The sequence below is a fragment of the Lissotriton vulgaris genome, chromosome 11 (assembly GCF_964263255.1).
Source record: "Lissotriton vulgaris chromosome 11, aLisVul1.2, whole genome shotgun sequence".
NCBI lineage: Eukaryota > Metazoa > Chordata > Amphibia > Caudata > Salamandridae > Lissotriton > Lissotriton vulgaris.
The window spans coordinates 758,893,235-758,909,566 of record NC_141699.1 but is presented as its reverse complement, the minus strand read 5'-3'; the positions used below and the strand labels follow the sequence as shown (position 1 = coordinate 758,909,566).

General features: G+C 43.6%; 1 protein-coding gene across 2 annotated transcripts in view; it reads right to left on the bottom strand.

Annotated features, from left to right (window-relative positions):
* LOC147683468 (ephrin type-A receptor 3-like) overlaps nt 1–16,332 on the bottom strand; it is a 522,416-nt gene that overhangs the window by 188,001 nt on the left and 318,083 nt on the right. For both annotated transcript variants that reach the window (XM_086943881.1, XM_086943880.1), the window contains exons 5-6: nt 12,552–12,887; nt 1,202–1,314 (exon numbers count right to left, since the gene is read on the bottom strand). In XM_086943881.1, the coding sequence (XP_086800007.1) occupies nt 1,202–1,314; nt 12,552–12,887 (449 nt within the window). The remainder of the gene's footprint in view (nt 1–1,201; nt 1,315–12,551; nt 12,888–16,332) is intronic.

Sequence of the window (16,332 nt, the reverse complement as noted above, 5' to 3'; positions counted from 1 at the left end):
GGCGCCCAATATGGGCTTTGAGGGATGTATAGGAACATTAGGTGCCCTATAAAGGGCACCCAAGCAATCCCTTGTGACCCATATTTTGTATATGTTGATCCAATTTAATAAATGACAAGTAAATTCAAGAAATAAAACAAAACACTTGCCACAAAGGCCACACTCAAATCAACACTCTTCCAGCAAAGCTCAGCCACACGATGCAGAGTGCCACCCATCTGCTATCACGCTAAGTTGCCTCGTCATGGGTATGTGCCCTATATTATCAACTACAACAATAAATATAAAACAGACTCCATTTTACTTGCACAAGCGAAGAGAGGCCAGGAGAGCCTAGACCTCAAAGTTATGTGTCACCCCATAAGCGATGGCTAAGGTGTTTCCACAAAGGCTCAATAACTGTTTTGGCGTAGAAGTTTTAAGGTAAGGGCAAAATGGGCAACCGCACAGGGTCCCCATCTTCCAAGGGCCCCCTGAGAAAGTGAACCTTCTCTCTATTTCACTTCTGCTTTTATATCCCACCCTCTCTCGTTCTCTCTGCTTACCTCTGACTCCGTACCTCTTGGCCAGTGTCAACTTAAGGATTTTTGGGCCCCAGGAAAACAGACATATTTTAACAGTTTTTGTGTGACCCTGTTCCTGAAGGTTGTTTAGCCGGCATCACACAGACTTGAATTAGCAGAAGAAGAATATTCAAAGTTGTTCCGAACAGGAACCCCAAAATATGTCTCGCCACGAGGGGGGGGGCAAAAATTCTAAAGATGACAGTGCCTATGGGGAAACACATCAGCCTAGCAGGGTCTCACCATTACCACTGCTCAGACCCTCATGTGTGGGGGCCGGACTGGGAACAGAAACCGGCCCGGGCACACTGTCAGCCAGCCCCCCCCTGGGGTGAGGTGGAGTGCAGCAAAGCAGTGTGCGAGGGCCGGTTTCGGCCGATTTTGTTACTGGGGGCCGATATTGCCGACCCCCGGTAACAAAAAAACAACCTCCCAGGGGTCCAAAATCGGCCCCCACCCTAGCGGCCCACCGGGGAAACGCCCGGTGCCCGCTATGGCCAGTCCGGCCCTGCAGCAACCATCGCCACGCCCACAGAAGACACAGCGCGAGCCGCAGCACGAGGATTCCCTGAGCAGAATCAGCTTCCGCGCCTTAAATAGCCCTCCTGCCCCTCCCGCCTCAAGGTCTCAGCACTGACCTTCTCGTAGTAGATAACTTCGTATTCCACAATGGCCCCGTTGGGCCTCTCTGGCCCTTGCCAAGCCAAGGTTATGCTGTCCTTGCTCCTCCGCTCTTTTAAGACGACGTTCACTAGAAGAGAGATAACGGGAGAGCCTCATTAAACCACACTGCACACAGGGAAAATAACCAGCCCAGACATGTACTGCTTTCAAAGTCTTGCGGAAAACCGTTACAGAGGGAGGAGTGAGTCACAGACATCTATTTTTAACCCTGTCCAGCGCCGACTCAAGGCCCTGAGAGGTATTGCTCACAGTGTGCAGTTATTTGAGGCAGGGGTGACCCCTTCAGATCTAGGACATCAACAGAGCATTACTAACTCCAGAAACAAGCCACCCTCCAGGGAAGGAGAACAGAGAGGAAAGTAATTCAGGTAGAAGGGCAGAGGGAAGAAGCGATAATAAAAGAAAGAGGGGGGAGAGTAGGGGGAAAGAGAAGGAGAGGGAGAAATCAGAGAGGGTGGGGCTAAGGAAGTAGGCAGAGAGCCCTTAACATATTCATTTTTGTTTATTTGTTTATTTGTTTGCTTGTTTGTTTGCGCGAGGATGGCCCAAGGGGATTAGAGCGTTTAACAATAACAGCGTTGGTTGCCAGGGGACAGGAATCGCTACAGTACACATTTGGTTTTACAAATATCAAAAAAAGCAAAAATACACTTCAGCAAGGACGAGAATACTACACATGCCATACATAAATTAACATGAGAAAGAACCTGACATGTCTCAATTAAAGTGCAACACCTGAAAAGTACAATTGAATTTGGGGAAAAAAGGAAACGAGGGTGAGATCTGACAGCAACATCTCAAATCCCAAATCAGCAGTGTCCAATGTATGACACAAAACACCCCTCGCAAAATAAGGAATCGCAAATTTTGCGATTCCCTATTTTGCGATTGCATTTAAGGAATCGCAAATTGCGACTCCTTAAATGCAATGTAAGAAGCACAGAAATAGAGCAATTTGGACTTAAGGAATTGCAAATTACCACCATCTTCAAGTTGGTGGTAATTTGCGATTTCTTTGAAAAATGCATTTTTTTGCATTTTTCATAGTGCCATGTGACTCACATACATGCCCTTAGGGTGTCACATCTGCACCCATGCTCCTTTCAGGGGTGCAACAGGGTGTCCTTTTGACACCCTGGCACCCTTGAAATTGCAATCTCAATTTGCGATTCTCTAATTGGGAATCGCAAATTGAGAATGCCTTCCAAATCATTCCTATGAGCCTCTAGGCCCATATGAATGAATGGGGAGGTATTCCTTAATTAAGGAATAAGTAAGATTTACAAAATGTATTGAAAATACATAGCGTTTTGCGATTCTCAAATAGCGATTTGCAAAAAATCGCTTTTTGAGAATCACAAAGTAACATTTTCATACATATGGCCCATAGTCTTCTAGATGAGGTCTCATAATTAATGTATGCTGCCAAAGAAGGCCAATTTTATTCTGGTTGTGAATCCTCATATGCGCCCCAACATTCCTCTGTCTGTCAGCAGGGCCTTGTCTCAGGGAATTGTCGCTGTGAAGGAGATGCACGACTTTCTTGTCCACCTTTAAGATTGTATACCAAGAATGCAAAAGGAGTATGAAGCACGCCTATGATTGTGGCTACTACAGTTTCCGATGGGACTGTGTTGTGTGTGATCTCTAGGGCCACTTGCAAGAAGTTGATGCCAATGGTGCAGCAAGCGTGGTGGCATCTTGGCCCAGAGGCCTGAGGGTCCCACTGAAACCTGATTACTATTTTATTTTGCTACCTAAGTCAGAATCCCAAAACTGCAATTCCCAGAATGCAAAGTTGGCCAAGTGAGCAGAAAGCCAGGAATAGGTGAATATGTAGCACATGCTATGATTCTCCTTAGCACAGCTTTGCTGCCACTGGGCTAGTTATGTCTCTACCCGTACGATAAGAGATTTTTATCTTCTCAATCTGACATGGTATCACCTCTCTTTCTCTGGAGGGCCTGAACATCGCTTGTGCCTGTATGATGCTCGGGATAATGTCAGTCAATGTGAGAGCGCTGGGCGGGAGAAGGAAGGCGGTTGGTTCGTGATGGATGGCAGAAGGTATAATGTATTACTCTGACATTACATAAGTGAATTAAGACTTCCCTGATTTTAGATTTGTAAATTACACATGCTGCAGAATGCGAGATGGGGCCCAGTCGAAGGCAGCGCCATAATTCAGCCAGGAGGTTCAGCGGCGTGCCGTCATAGAAACCTTCAGGGAATTGCGTTACAGTAATTGCGCAGGGAATGGTAGTTTATAGAATATGTGGTTTTTGCAGTAATTCCATTTTCTGTCTCCGCGTCCCTCCTCCTCTTTCCCCCTTCTCGCCTCAGCGGCCTTTTCCCTTCTCTCCTCAGGCCTTCTTCTCTGTCTCCTCAAGGTTTTGTCTGATGTTAATTCCGAAATCTCACCTTAATATGAATGTGAAAAATGCAAACTCTAATCAAACCAAATCCTGCACATGCACGTGCACCCGGCTTTACTACATTGTGTTTCATTCCCGAAGAAAGCAGATATTTCATGTCTCCGAATAATTTCTTTGCGTCCTATTCACAAACGCAAATTAGGTGGGAAATTTTTTAAGTAATATCAACAAAAGGAGGGAGAGAGAGAAAGTATTCCTTTGAAATGGATTCGTTCTCCGTAAGTTATACACTATTAACAAGAGGAATCCATTGGGAAGTTGGGAAGAGGTGTCCCTACTGTGGTTGGGAACACCAAGTGTGTTCCCAACCACAGTAGGGACACCAATTTTTAAAGTAGGCGAACCAATAAATTAGGAGCTGAAGCTGAGCCTGGGCCGAGCCAAGGGTTGGCTCGGGCGCAAGAGCTGAGCCTTGAAAATATTTGGCATGTAAATCATGCGACAAACATGACGTTAGTATGTGATAAATTGTCTTCAAAATAGAAAAAAAAGAGTAATCCTTGAGCACGTGGAAGTGTTTCGCCTTTGTACACCAGACTATAGGCCAGATGCATCAACGCAAAATCCTTTGCGACCGGTATTTTTGCATTTGGGATGCATCCTCCGAAATACAAAAATCGCAATGTAAGTAATCCAAAAATTGTGATTACTTAAATTGCAATTGCATTTAAGGAATCGCAAATTGAGATTCCTTAAATGCAATGCATGAAGCAAACTGAAATAGCGATTAAGCTATTAGGGGTCGCAAATTACCGTGAAATGAAACTGGACGGTAATTTGCGAATACTTTGAAAAATGCACTAAAGTTCATTTTTCAAAGTTACATGTTACACACAGACACATGCCCTTGGGGATGTGTGTGTGCAACATGTGATCACATGTCAATTTCAGGGGGGTGCAGCAGGGTGTCCTTTTGGCACCCTCGAAATTGCATGCTCAATTTGCGAGTACCTTTTTGGTACTCGCAAATTGTGCATGCAATTTCCATTGATTCCTATGGGCCTCTAGGCCCATAGGAATGAATAGGTAGCAATTCCTCAATTGCGACTCGCATTTTGTGAATCACAATTAAGGAAAGTTTAGGAATCGCAAATTTTTTTGCGATTCCTACATGCATAGGCAAATGCGATTCTTTAATTGCGATTCTTTAGAAATCGCAATTATAGAATCGCAATTGCCTTTTTGATGCATGTGCACCTATATCTCTGGATTGAGAAGTATTTATTAAAGTTGAGAGGTTTTAAACATAATCTGAGAAACATTTGTCATCCCTGACAATGCTCTTAGTAAACGAAACGGCAAGTCAGATGTCATGTGCTCTTAGTAAACGAAACGGCAAGTCAGATGTCATGTGTACCCTACATCTTGCTTACATTCTTATTAGAGAAAGAGAAGCTTGGGACCAGGAGTCAATCTTTAAGCAGGTCCTGCACACGTGGCTCCAAGGAGAACATGTTAAACAAGGGGAGTGCAGTTCCTAGAGGGTGGCTGGAAGGGGAAGGAGAAAAGACAAAACTTTTGTCATGTTGCCCTCACACACCCAGAGAGGTGTCATGCTTCATCATTGGGCCTTGCTCCTCATTGGGCCGGCGCTGCAATGCTCGACAGGCTCATCGTTTTTGGGGCTCTTTGTTAGAGATCTTTTATGGAGAAGCAGTTGGGTGCGTGCGGTTGTGGGGGCAGTGAGTGGTTATGTGTACATGAGGGGTGATCTAAAATAGGCCAGAGTCAATCCTAATCTCAATAAGTTTAATCGTAAAGGAGGATCCTGCCTAAATAACAATAATTGGACGCCCTGTGGGAATGTAATGTTCCTAGCAGGCAGTCACTAAGGTGGGGTCGACATGTTTCGTGCCTAGTTGTTCCAAAGGAATCGGGTGGCACTTCTTCAGGACCTATGTGAAATATGGTGAACAACTGTTGTGGGGCCCTAGTACTCCTGTACTGGGCGTAGTGGGAGCCGTAGTAGTTCCCTGTGAACCGGAGCTAGGGTAGGCATACCAGCCAGTTGCCGCCACCCTTCTGAGTGGAGCAACACTGTGCTCCCTTACACCCCCGTTGGGCAGTAGATCCTGTATTACGGGTTCCCACTACGCCCAGTACAGGACTACTAGGGCCCCACAACAGGCTACCATCAAAAGTCTTGGAGCCTGTTTCTAGTTGTGCACCATATTTCACATTGGTCCGGAAGAAGTGCCACCCGATTCCTTTGGAACTAATGGTGAAGCATCACACCTCTCGGGGTGTGTGAGGGTAACATGACAAAAGTTTTGTCTTTTGCCCTTCCCCTTCCATCCACCCTCTAGGAACTGCACTCCCCTTGTTTAACACTTACATTCCTATTACAGATGAAACAAAATTATAAGCTGTTAAACAAACACAAGGTTTTTGAAGTGCGCACGTCATATTTGAAGGCACTTTTATATCTTATTATGAACAAAAATGAGGCTCGGTGAAATTGAATATTTGCCTAAGATCACACAATTTGAACAAGCTGGTAAGTAGGGGCTGATCACAAATTTCCCATTTTCACACTGTACAATTCGGATTGGTATTTCTTTCTAATATCAAGGTTTGTCCTTAATTCTTGACGGATGAGATTATAGATGGGCAGAATCCACATTTTTTTGCAGTTTTACATAGCGCAAATCTGGGAAACATCCTTTACAACGCAACTTTTACCAATCAGTGTCTTTACATCGCAACTTTTACAATGCAAACCATTACAACGCATTGCGCTGGGGGGCGCTGTAGGATAGGGAATAGATTTAATTTACTATCCAACACCTTCCCTACTATCCACGGGGACTGGAGTTGGAATAGTAAATTAAACTATTCACTAGCCAGCACCCCTCAACACTATGCGTTGTAAAACTTGCGATGTAAAAGCATGCGTGGTAAAAGCATGCGTTGTAATGTAATACATCCCGCAAATCTTGTCCAGGGCATAAGGTGTTTCACAAGAGCCAAACTACTTTACAATTTATAACATTCTGTGCTTTAGTCATGAGTTTGTGGAAATGTGCACCAAAATGCACTAATGGGCACATACTACTGCCCTGCCAGTCTCCTGCTGAATGGGTGTGGCTCATTTGCTCCAATTTGGGCCTCATTTATGAGTAATTGGCGTAGGGATGCACTACAAGTCTTCTTGCTGAGCTGATCTATGCCAATGTGAAAGGGCAGGAATGCACCATATTAATGACATACAGGGCATTCCCGTCCTTTCACCCGGCCCTGGCACACAATTTGCTGCCTAGTGCCAATGTAGGTACCCCTGCACCATGGTGCAAAGGTGCCTTTGTTGCAGGCAGGATTGGTTTTGTGCAGGAAGAGACACCAACCTGGGAGTCGTTTTCCTCTTTCTAGATGTGCTGCAGAAACAGGAAAAATGGAGCATAAATAAAAATATTTCTTCTCGTTACGTCTGCTCTGGGGAGGCGTAAGGTTTTGGCGGTGCCCAAGGTTTAGTAAATCAGGGGCAGCGTCAAAAACCAAGAATGTTGCGTGGGAAAAACCACTGCAATGCCTCCGGAAAACCTCTCTGATGCAAAGTAAGGCGAGGTAGCATATTGTGCGGGGAACGTCGTTTACGACGCAACTTTTAGCACGCAGTGCTATTACAACGCGGTTTTTAAATCGCATTCTATTACAACGCATGACTCTGGGGGGCGCTCAAGGATAGGGAATACTTTTAATTTACTTTCCAACACCTTCCCTAGTGTCAACGGGGACTGGTGTTGGAATAGTAAATTAAAATATTCACTATCCAACACCCCTTTCTGTTATGCGTTGTAAAAGAATGCGGTATAAAAACCGCGTTGTTACAGCATGCGTGCTAAAAGCATGCGTTGTAACAACATACATCCTATTGTGCTGCTTTGTCTTACACACAGAGTGGCTTTGCGTTGCCTCATAGATATGATTGAGAGGCTTGCCCAACCGGATCGGTACAAAAAGTGATGGGACAGTGGTGCAAACCTCTCAAAAATTAGCCGCACTATGTATTAAGTTGATTTTTCACAAACCCTATGATTTTGCTGACATAACATTCATTGCAGCACACTACTTTGAAAATTGTTTCAGCACCACTGACAAAGGGATTCCTGGCAGGCGTCAACAAATGCATGTGTTCAGAGATCTATGTCACATGGGTGGAGTTCCCTACACTTGTAAATTTGAGTAATTTTCAAATGATGAGGCTGAGGCGGAAGAAGCAGGCACCTATCACATTAAGTAATCTTCCTTTGTCCTGCACGCACACGCAAGCTACCGCTCAAAACAAATACAATTTTGATGCCCACATAGGCACTGGGTACCTATTGGGGTGGGCATGTCTTTAAAGACATAAGGGATATGCTGATACAGCTGTAAGAGAACAATAAGTGCATGGGACCTGGAGAACACATGTTTTATTCTTTGGAGGAGATGGGATTCCTCATTTGGACATGATATGTTTCAAACGAAAGAACAGGATTTATGAGACTCCAATACATTAAATAACAAATTAAGCCCTGAAGAAGTCTCCTGTGAAGAGACGAAATGCGTTGGCTACACAAGAAATCTGATTTTAAGAAGGGAAGAATAAAGGAATATTTTTTACATAAAATGAATATAGAATATATAAAAGAAGTTTATGCGTACCATGTCTTAAAAAGATGTTATAATAAGATGTGTATTATCTGTTTATAAATGTGTGTGCTGATCATCTTTGTTACACTTGTAAATTTGACTCAAAGTGTGGGGAAATGGGAATTCCATGGTGTGGTTTCCTTACGAAGTTTGTACAGACCTACAAACATGTACCTTGTTGGCGATCACAAACTCCTCTCATTTTCCTTTCCACCCTGGACGTGGTAGGATATTTACTCCGACCTAGAGATTGCATAAATCCCTTTTCATAGTGGGAAGGGGAATGGGTTACTGCCAGATGTGGTAGGAGTCTAAGGAAAGGGATTTTTTCACAAGAAAAAATATTTTCCATGTAGAGAAAACAAACATTTGCACAATGGTTCGTATTCCCCCAATGCTGTGTGGAGTTCTCTGCTATGGAGAACTCTTCACAGTGGGAATGGGATCCTGATTGTGATGCAACACAACATTCCAAGGATTCGGCATGAAAAACCATGCCAAGTACAGCTTTCCATGTGGATTCCTTTGAATGTTTGTGAATTCCAGAAATAGTACATTTACACTCACAAGTGGGTTTAAATCTGCAAGTGTAGATTGAATATTGCTTTTTGAATCAGGCCCTTACATTTCTTTGGTTGAATGATTTCATTCATAAATAGAAAATAAGGCTGCTCTGCTTCATCCTTTTCAAACTTTGGAAAGTTCCTCATTGTTCTCAAACACAATTTCAGAGGAGCTCACTCTAGGGTTGGAAATAAATACCAACACATTTAACTTATTTTCCATATATTTTAGAATTAAAATTTGGGGATTGAAAGTATTCAAAGAAGCCATAGACAAGACGGGGGATGATAATTGCGACATCTGCTATTTTGTGTTTTGAAGGTCCTATTTCATTGTGTAATATTTTATTTATTTATTTATAGTATTTATTGTGTGCAGCTCAGTGACAGTTCAGGCATTTGAAAGCTGGATGAGATCTGTAGGCCTTTAATCAGTTAGTTCTTATTAATTTCGTTACTGCCTTTAGAAGACACAGTAATGGATTTTGCCCTTAGATCCAGTAATATGATCTCTTCTAGTCTCAAACACTTTGAAAGAGAATACCAACTGACAAAAATACTACAACTTTAGAATGCGCTGATAAAACCATGTGTTTTATAAAATTGATTCTTAAGATCTTTTTTCCATATCTTCAGATACTTTAATCAAATTGATAGACTGGAAGGCCTAATGGCTAGTGGTGACTGTAGCAGACATGCACATAGCCTATTTCTATTGGGCAGGGCCTCCTATTTCTATTTAAGTCTCACTTTGCTGCTTCATCTCAAGGATAGGTGACTGTGCACTAACACAGCTCAAGTCCTTCCTCTAAGGCAAAACCTTCCAGGTGTGGGACCAATCATGTTTCACTGTTACCTTGTCCATGAAATGTGGAGCATCTGAGGGCTCCACATTAAGTGCATCTCTGTTTTATAACTTGCGCCTTTTAGCATAGCTAGTTCAGTCTTTTCACCTAACTATAGTAATGCATGCTGATGATACACAATTAGTTGCATCTATCATTCCAGAACAAGGCTCTAACATCACTCAGCTTGTCTTAAAGAGGTGGCCAACTGGATGGCCAACTGCTCCCTCAAACTGAAAAGGGACAAGATGGAGCTTAAGTTGCTAAGAAACAAGAAAGCGAAGAGGGAGCCTCTCCCCTGGCCGGAATGCCTAGGAGCCGCTCATACCCTAAAAAACATAATAAAAAGTCTGGGTATCTGGTTAGATGACAGACTCACAATGGAATTACAGGCAAACTCTCTAGCCACAAAATGTTTCAGTTTACTTCAACTTTAAAGGAAAGTGTTAGATCTTCTGTCCACCCCCGCACAGAGACTCATTATCCAGGCCCTGATTATATCTCAGCTGGATTACGGGAATTCCCTATATTTAGGGTCCCCATCCTATGTCAAGAAAAGTCTACAAGCCATTCAAAATGCCACTGCCCATTTCCTCCTCAAAATCCCAAGGCATCTGTCTACAAGGAGGACCTTGGTGGACCTTCATTAGCTGCACACAGAGCAACAAGTCCAATTTTACTCTCTGTGGCCTACCGTCAGGGCCTTTCACAGGAAGAGACATCAAATCCTTCATGCCCTCCTCAATCCATATAACCCTGGCAGATCTCGATGGTAGGGAACCTCTTCTCTCACAACGACACCCAGAATTTGTATATCCAGATGGGGTGGTCTGTCCTTTAAATATCTGGCACCTAGACCCTGTCACTACCTGCCACTCAAATTGTGTCCTTTGGATTCTGAACTTGTCTTCAGGTAAGCTCTTAAAACATGGCTATTTTCTAATCTTCGAATTTGCTCTGCTCCTAGCTGGGCTGAGCTCTTGACCTGCTGGTTTGAATCAGCGCTGGGAAGCCTTTGGGTAGCTATGCGCCACACAAATTGAGTAGATTAGATTTGAACTCGCTGTTTCAATCCTTTTCTTACTCTCAATCTCTGTTTTTTACTCCTCTGCCTCACACACTCATTGTCCACCTCCAGTGCATTCTTAAGGACTCTTAGGACCCTGGATAATACATGTTTTTGGGTTCACTTTTCGGAATACCTATGAAATTGTTACCTATTTTCAACTATTTCAAGCCCTCATGATGCCAAAACAAACTGAATTACATGAGCACGCAAAACAGCTCACGGTTCAAGCTGCCCGCCACACTGTAGCCAAATAGTACCAATAAAAAACCTTGATCAAGCAAGGTTAGAAAGAGAGGTGGGGTTGAGAGAGATGAGGAAATGAGGCTGATATATACAAAAAGGTAAGGAGGAAAGTAATGAGGTAGAGAACAGACTGAGAGACAGGTACACATATAGGGGCTTATTCACAAGCCCCTTGTGCCACTGGTTCGTCTCTTTTTCCCATATTAAAAGTCACACACCGGTGGGGCAATGGACGTGTAAATAAGCACCATATTGTTTACAAAGATCTCTTATGTTTCTCACTTCAGAGCATGCACTGGTGTGCAGTTCAGGTAGCCCAAAGCAGTGAGAATGTTGTAGAGAAGATGGCAAATGGAACAAAGGTGAGGTAACGACAGACGTGGGATCTTTCCTCCATCAAACAGATGGAGGAAAGATACAGAGAGGATGGAAACAGAGCAGTGAGGTACAGTGGGAGGCGACGCGTACAGTGAGAGCTGTGGTAAAGCAGAGGGGATAAGGATGTGGAGGTAGAAACAGCGAGGAGAGGGTGAGGTCACGAGAGAGATAGTGCAAGAGAGAAGCATATTGAGAGAAAGCTGAGGTAGACATGGATGAAGTAGAGAGTTGAGAGAACATGCGAGGGGGTAGGCTCACGAAGATGTAGAGGCAGGTAGAGGGATGTTTAGAGCGCGAGGTAAAGAAAGGGATCATGTTGAAGCTGTGAGAAAGAAAAAGAAAGAGAGAGAGAGAGAGAGTATATTTTTTTATTTATATGCCACCAAGTACCTGATTTAGTGAGGTTCAAGGTTGGGCAGGGCAGACGTGCCCAGCAGTCAAACTAAACACCAATCTTCTTTTTATGCACACAGTTGTCACCTTGCAAGTGAGTCCCCTGGAGCCTTAAAACCTCTCACTCTATCCCTCACTGACACTCACTTTATTTCGCCCAGTTTATAGTATATTACATTTTCAACTCACCTGTCCGTTCCAACCTTGTTTTCTCCCTCCCAGTCAATGCAAACATCCATGCAAAATTGTCCAGTACCTGCTAAACATTGCACGGTATCTGTGCAAAATTGCCAGACACCGGTGCAATTATAAGACCTTGCCACTTGTAATTCTGCTTACAAAAATTAACTCTGCGTAATAGTAACCCTTGACTTGCAGGCTGCCCAAAGGTCTCTGCTCCAAGCTCTTCTAAGGTACATGTCTAGGAGGGGCTTCCAGCCTACCCCCAAATTCTCTCCGTGGTCCAAATCTCTTTCTCCGTAGTTTGTTCTTGGAGTGTTATTTAACTGTTAGCTACAAGTTCAGAATTCAGCCCAGATTCACCTGTTATAGCTTTTTTTTTTTATAAATGTATGCAATTTGAGAAAAATTTGTGTTTTTCTTAAACTGCATGTACATACAAAAAGCTATGCAGAACATAGTCCATATGTACTCACACAGACATTTTGTTTTGACCACCACAAAGCAATGCTGCTGAACATCTTACGACCATACAGTTAAAAGGTGGCGGATGGTAAAGGGCTCACCTGCTTGGCTGGTGGTGATGTTGAGAGTTATGAACTGCTTCGGGCTGGGGCTGAGCTCCGAGACCCCATTCACTGCCTCAATGTCAAATGTGTAGTTGGTGTGAGGCAGGAGGTCAGTGACCAGGACCCTGGGCAGAACCAATCCAAAGGGGCGGGGGATGTAGTGGACTCCGCTCCCACACGAACTGCAGCCGCGACCCTGCCACGGGCACCTGCGGCAGTGGACGCTGTAGGTGGTGTCGCCCCGGCCCCCGCCGTCCCGTGGTGGACTCCACTCGATGGTGATAGATGTCTCGTTGACAGTGGAAATTGGATTCTCCGGAGCAGAGGGTGGCCCTGGTGAAATTAAGAGAAAAATAGAGAGGAAAGGGCGTAAGATGGAAATACAGATGAGCACGACAAAGCCAATCCAAATGGGAAGCACCTGTCTAGACCGTCACCCATGATAGGATAACAAACGACCTCCAGGAGATGAAGCCGTTCATCTTCGCCGGGCTCTCAGAGGCACCCCACAAATCATCCGCCCCAGATGACAGGAGGCTGCTTGATGGCATATAGAAGCAGAGCTGACTTTCCTCCTTGCTGGGCCGTCTCCGCGACCCCTACAATCTCCCCACAATAAATCAAATCAGATTCCTATTATAACGCTTGAGTCAGAAATGGAGCCACCTGGTGTGGTGCTTGCGCAGTGGTGCAAGGAGAGAGCAGTGCTTAATTTGAGTCGGGGTTTCTGGTGCTCGGCACCGGCACTTAATTGCTGCACTTAATTTCTAGAACCTGCAGTTATGAAGCTGCCACATGGTGGCGTTGTTTGTGTAATTTAGAGATGAGCAGACAAACAATTGTTTGTTAATTCAATGTACATTAGAAACAACTAATACCTATCACCCAAGCAATTCTGAAAGCTATGGTGGCCTTGAACAGTCTGAATTATCACACTTGTAGCAGTGTGATGGTTAGGAGTTCTGTAAGTCCAGTGGCAATGTTTGGTGCAAACTGCAGTGGTCTCCCAACAGGGTCCCAGCACGTTTTTTTTTTTTTTTTTTTACAAATTATGCACTTGGAGAGAGTACTGTGGGCCTGAGTCCTTGTCAATGCATCTACAATCAACTTGGACCACAAATACCACATCTTGACTATGCAAAGCACCTGCAGGATGCATTTAGTAAACATAAATTGTTGCTGAAGTGCAGACATCCTGAAGCATAGGCAGGGCTATCCAAGGGAATGGCTGTAGAAACTTTTATACACAAGTTTTACAAATATACATCAGTACAGAAGGGCAATGAATTTCTCCCCAAATTCATGGTCAGAGCACAGGGCGCTACCACATCCCTGTAGTGCTCAGAAACAACCCGTCATATCAATCACATACACCCAACCTAATCAATAAGGTGCTTCATGCTTCATAATGTTGAAATAGACCACTGGCTTCCCTCCCAATCCAAGGTCAGAGCCTTGAACTCTACCCACATCACTGTAGTGCTCGGAAGCTACCACCATGGCAATCAAGCACCCAACAAACAAATCGAAAAGTGCTGCATATTCTTGAAATAAGACAGCTACACCTCTGGGACCCACTGGGTGCCTGGGTACTTTAATACTGATTAGACTACCCCATCACTGTGTGTCCTCTGTTGACATATTTCTATAACTTTGAAGAATACATCTAAGCTATTCCAGTCTTAGCAGTTTTAAGAACTGTCAATTGCAACTCAAGCCTGCCACATCTTGCCAAGAAGCACACCAACTCCTGGAAATGCACTTGAAATCGGACCTGTATTTTGACATCAAGTTTCAACCCTCTGGGACTTCGGCACAACCCCTGCTATGTCCATCCCAAAGTCTTATACCCACTGTGGATGAAATATCACAGGTGAGTAGTCAGAGAGAACTACCCAACAGATGACCAACTATTAAGCCTATAAAGCTTCCAATAGGATGCCAAATACTACCTCACTCACAGTCCTCAATAGGGAACCCTTCAGTGTGAAAGTGGCCCTTCACTTACACACCCCAATCACTACACTAGGTTCTCATTTCTCCCAGTCTGCTGGAACAAGAATGCTATGTGGATGACAGAAAATGTGATGAAGATGAATTGTGCTACAACATCAAAGAAAGTATTGGGTCCAAATTTACAAAACGCTTGCACAAATGCTTACCCAATGCTTACACGACTCAATGGTGATGCAAAGTAACACACAATAGGTTAACCCAATAATCCCTCAAGAGGCTGGGTACATATACACAAACAACAAGACCTCCTGAAGAAATAATCTAAAAAACAATTTCAAAATGAGTGAATGGGTAAAAAAATATCTAACCTGAACATTTAACTATGGCTTGTCTTCACATAATTACATTCATGATTGATCCAAACAATGATTTAAGAATTGATTTAAAGATTTAAAAGGAGCATACTTCAAGTGTAAGATATAAATATACCTAGTTATCTTTAACTCAAGACTCTTTAGGGTGTAAACACAGCACTTTTACACTATCATAAAGGGCCACAGTGATATTTTTGAGTCCCAGAGGTGACCTTTCATAATATGGAGACCACTAAACCAAAACACAATTATTTTCAAAAAGCTCTTATTGAATCCTTTTTCCCTATTAGATGGCTTGTTAGTCCATTTATGTGAGTATGTTCCGATCAATGCATCGAGGTTTCGGTCTCAAGGCATCTAAGCAGCACTTCAGGACAAAGTGCCAGACACATTTCATTTTAGAGACTCCTTAATGAAGCCTAAAGGTTTCATGTAAATGTATCCATCCCAAGGAATCATGTTTGAATACCATGTGTATAGTACATCAATGTGCATCATACTTGCATAGACCATACTCCATAATGATAGCGCCAAGCCTTCCAGCATAAAAGTTTCAAGCTGTACAACACAAGCATCCTTTTGAGCACCAGGGCACCTACAATTCGGAGTTTGTTCATTGGGATTTCAGGTGTATACCTGAATCATGGGGTGCTGTTGCCAGGGACTGTGGGACAGTATGACACAGCACATATGTGGACATAAAAAGAGTCTTTAGTGTGATGTGAGAACTACATTAACTCTGCTCGCAGTTGGTACAGGTAGTGTCATGGCAGGATTTTAAACAACCTAGGTGGAGTTTTTGTATGCTCTGGAAGGGGATCAAGTTAATTGTTGACTTGAATGGAAGGACACTGCAGTGGAGGGGAGTAAGAGGGAAAGGCATCTAAATCTGGAACAGGCAAAGGCAAGTTTTGGAGTCCACAAGCCAGTGCAGGGCCAGCTTTAGCGATGAGGGCTTCCAGTGTGAAAGTGTTTGTTGGTGCTCCCCAACGACCACCTCCGCCACAGATTCCCTCACTGCCACCCTTTAACAGTGCCACTCAAGTTTCCATTACCACTCTCTCTTAGATGCATTTAATAGTTTTATTTTTAAAGTGCTGTTGCCACTCATACCAGTGTAGATTGTCAGAGCACCTTACATTACACACACTACACAGAAACAATCAATCATAGGTGTGTAAATCAGTGTATAGGAAATGTTATATAAGACAGAGGACTACAAGGTGTAGGAGTCATCCATACTGGAAGGCAGTATAGTTTAATTTTGCTCGGCCTGGAGAAGCACAAACTAAGACTTTATAACATAACACCATGGCTGGGGGTTCTCCTTAATAATCTGGATTGATTTCTATCCAAATGAACCCTTTTTCCAACATTAGGATAACAAAAGACTGGGGAAAAATCATAACATCTAATCTATACCTTGCACTTTGAATAGCTCACTGTTT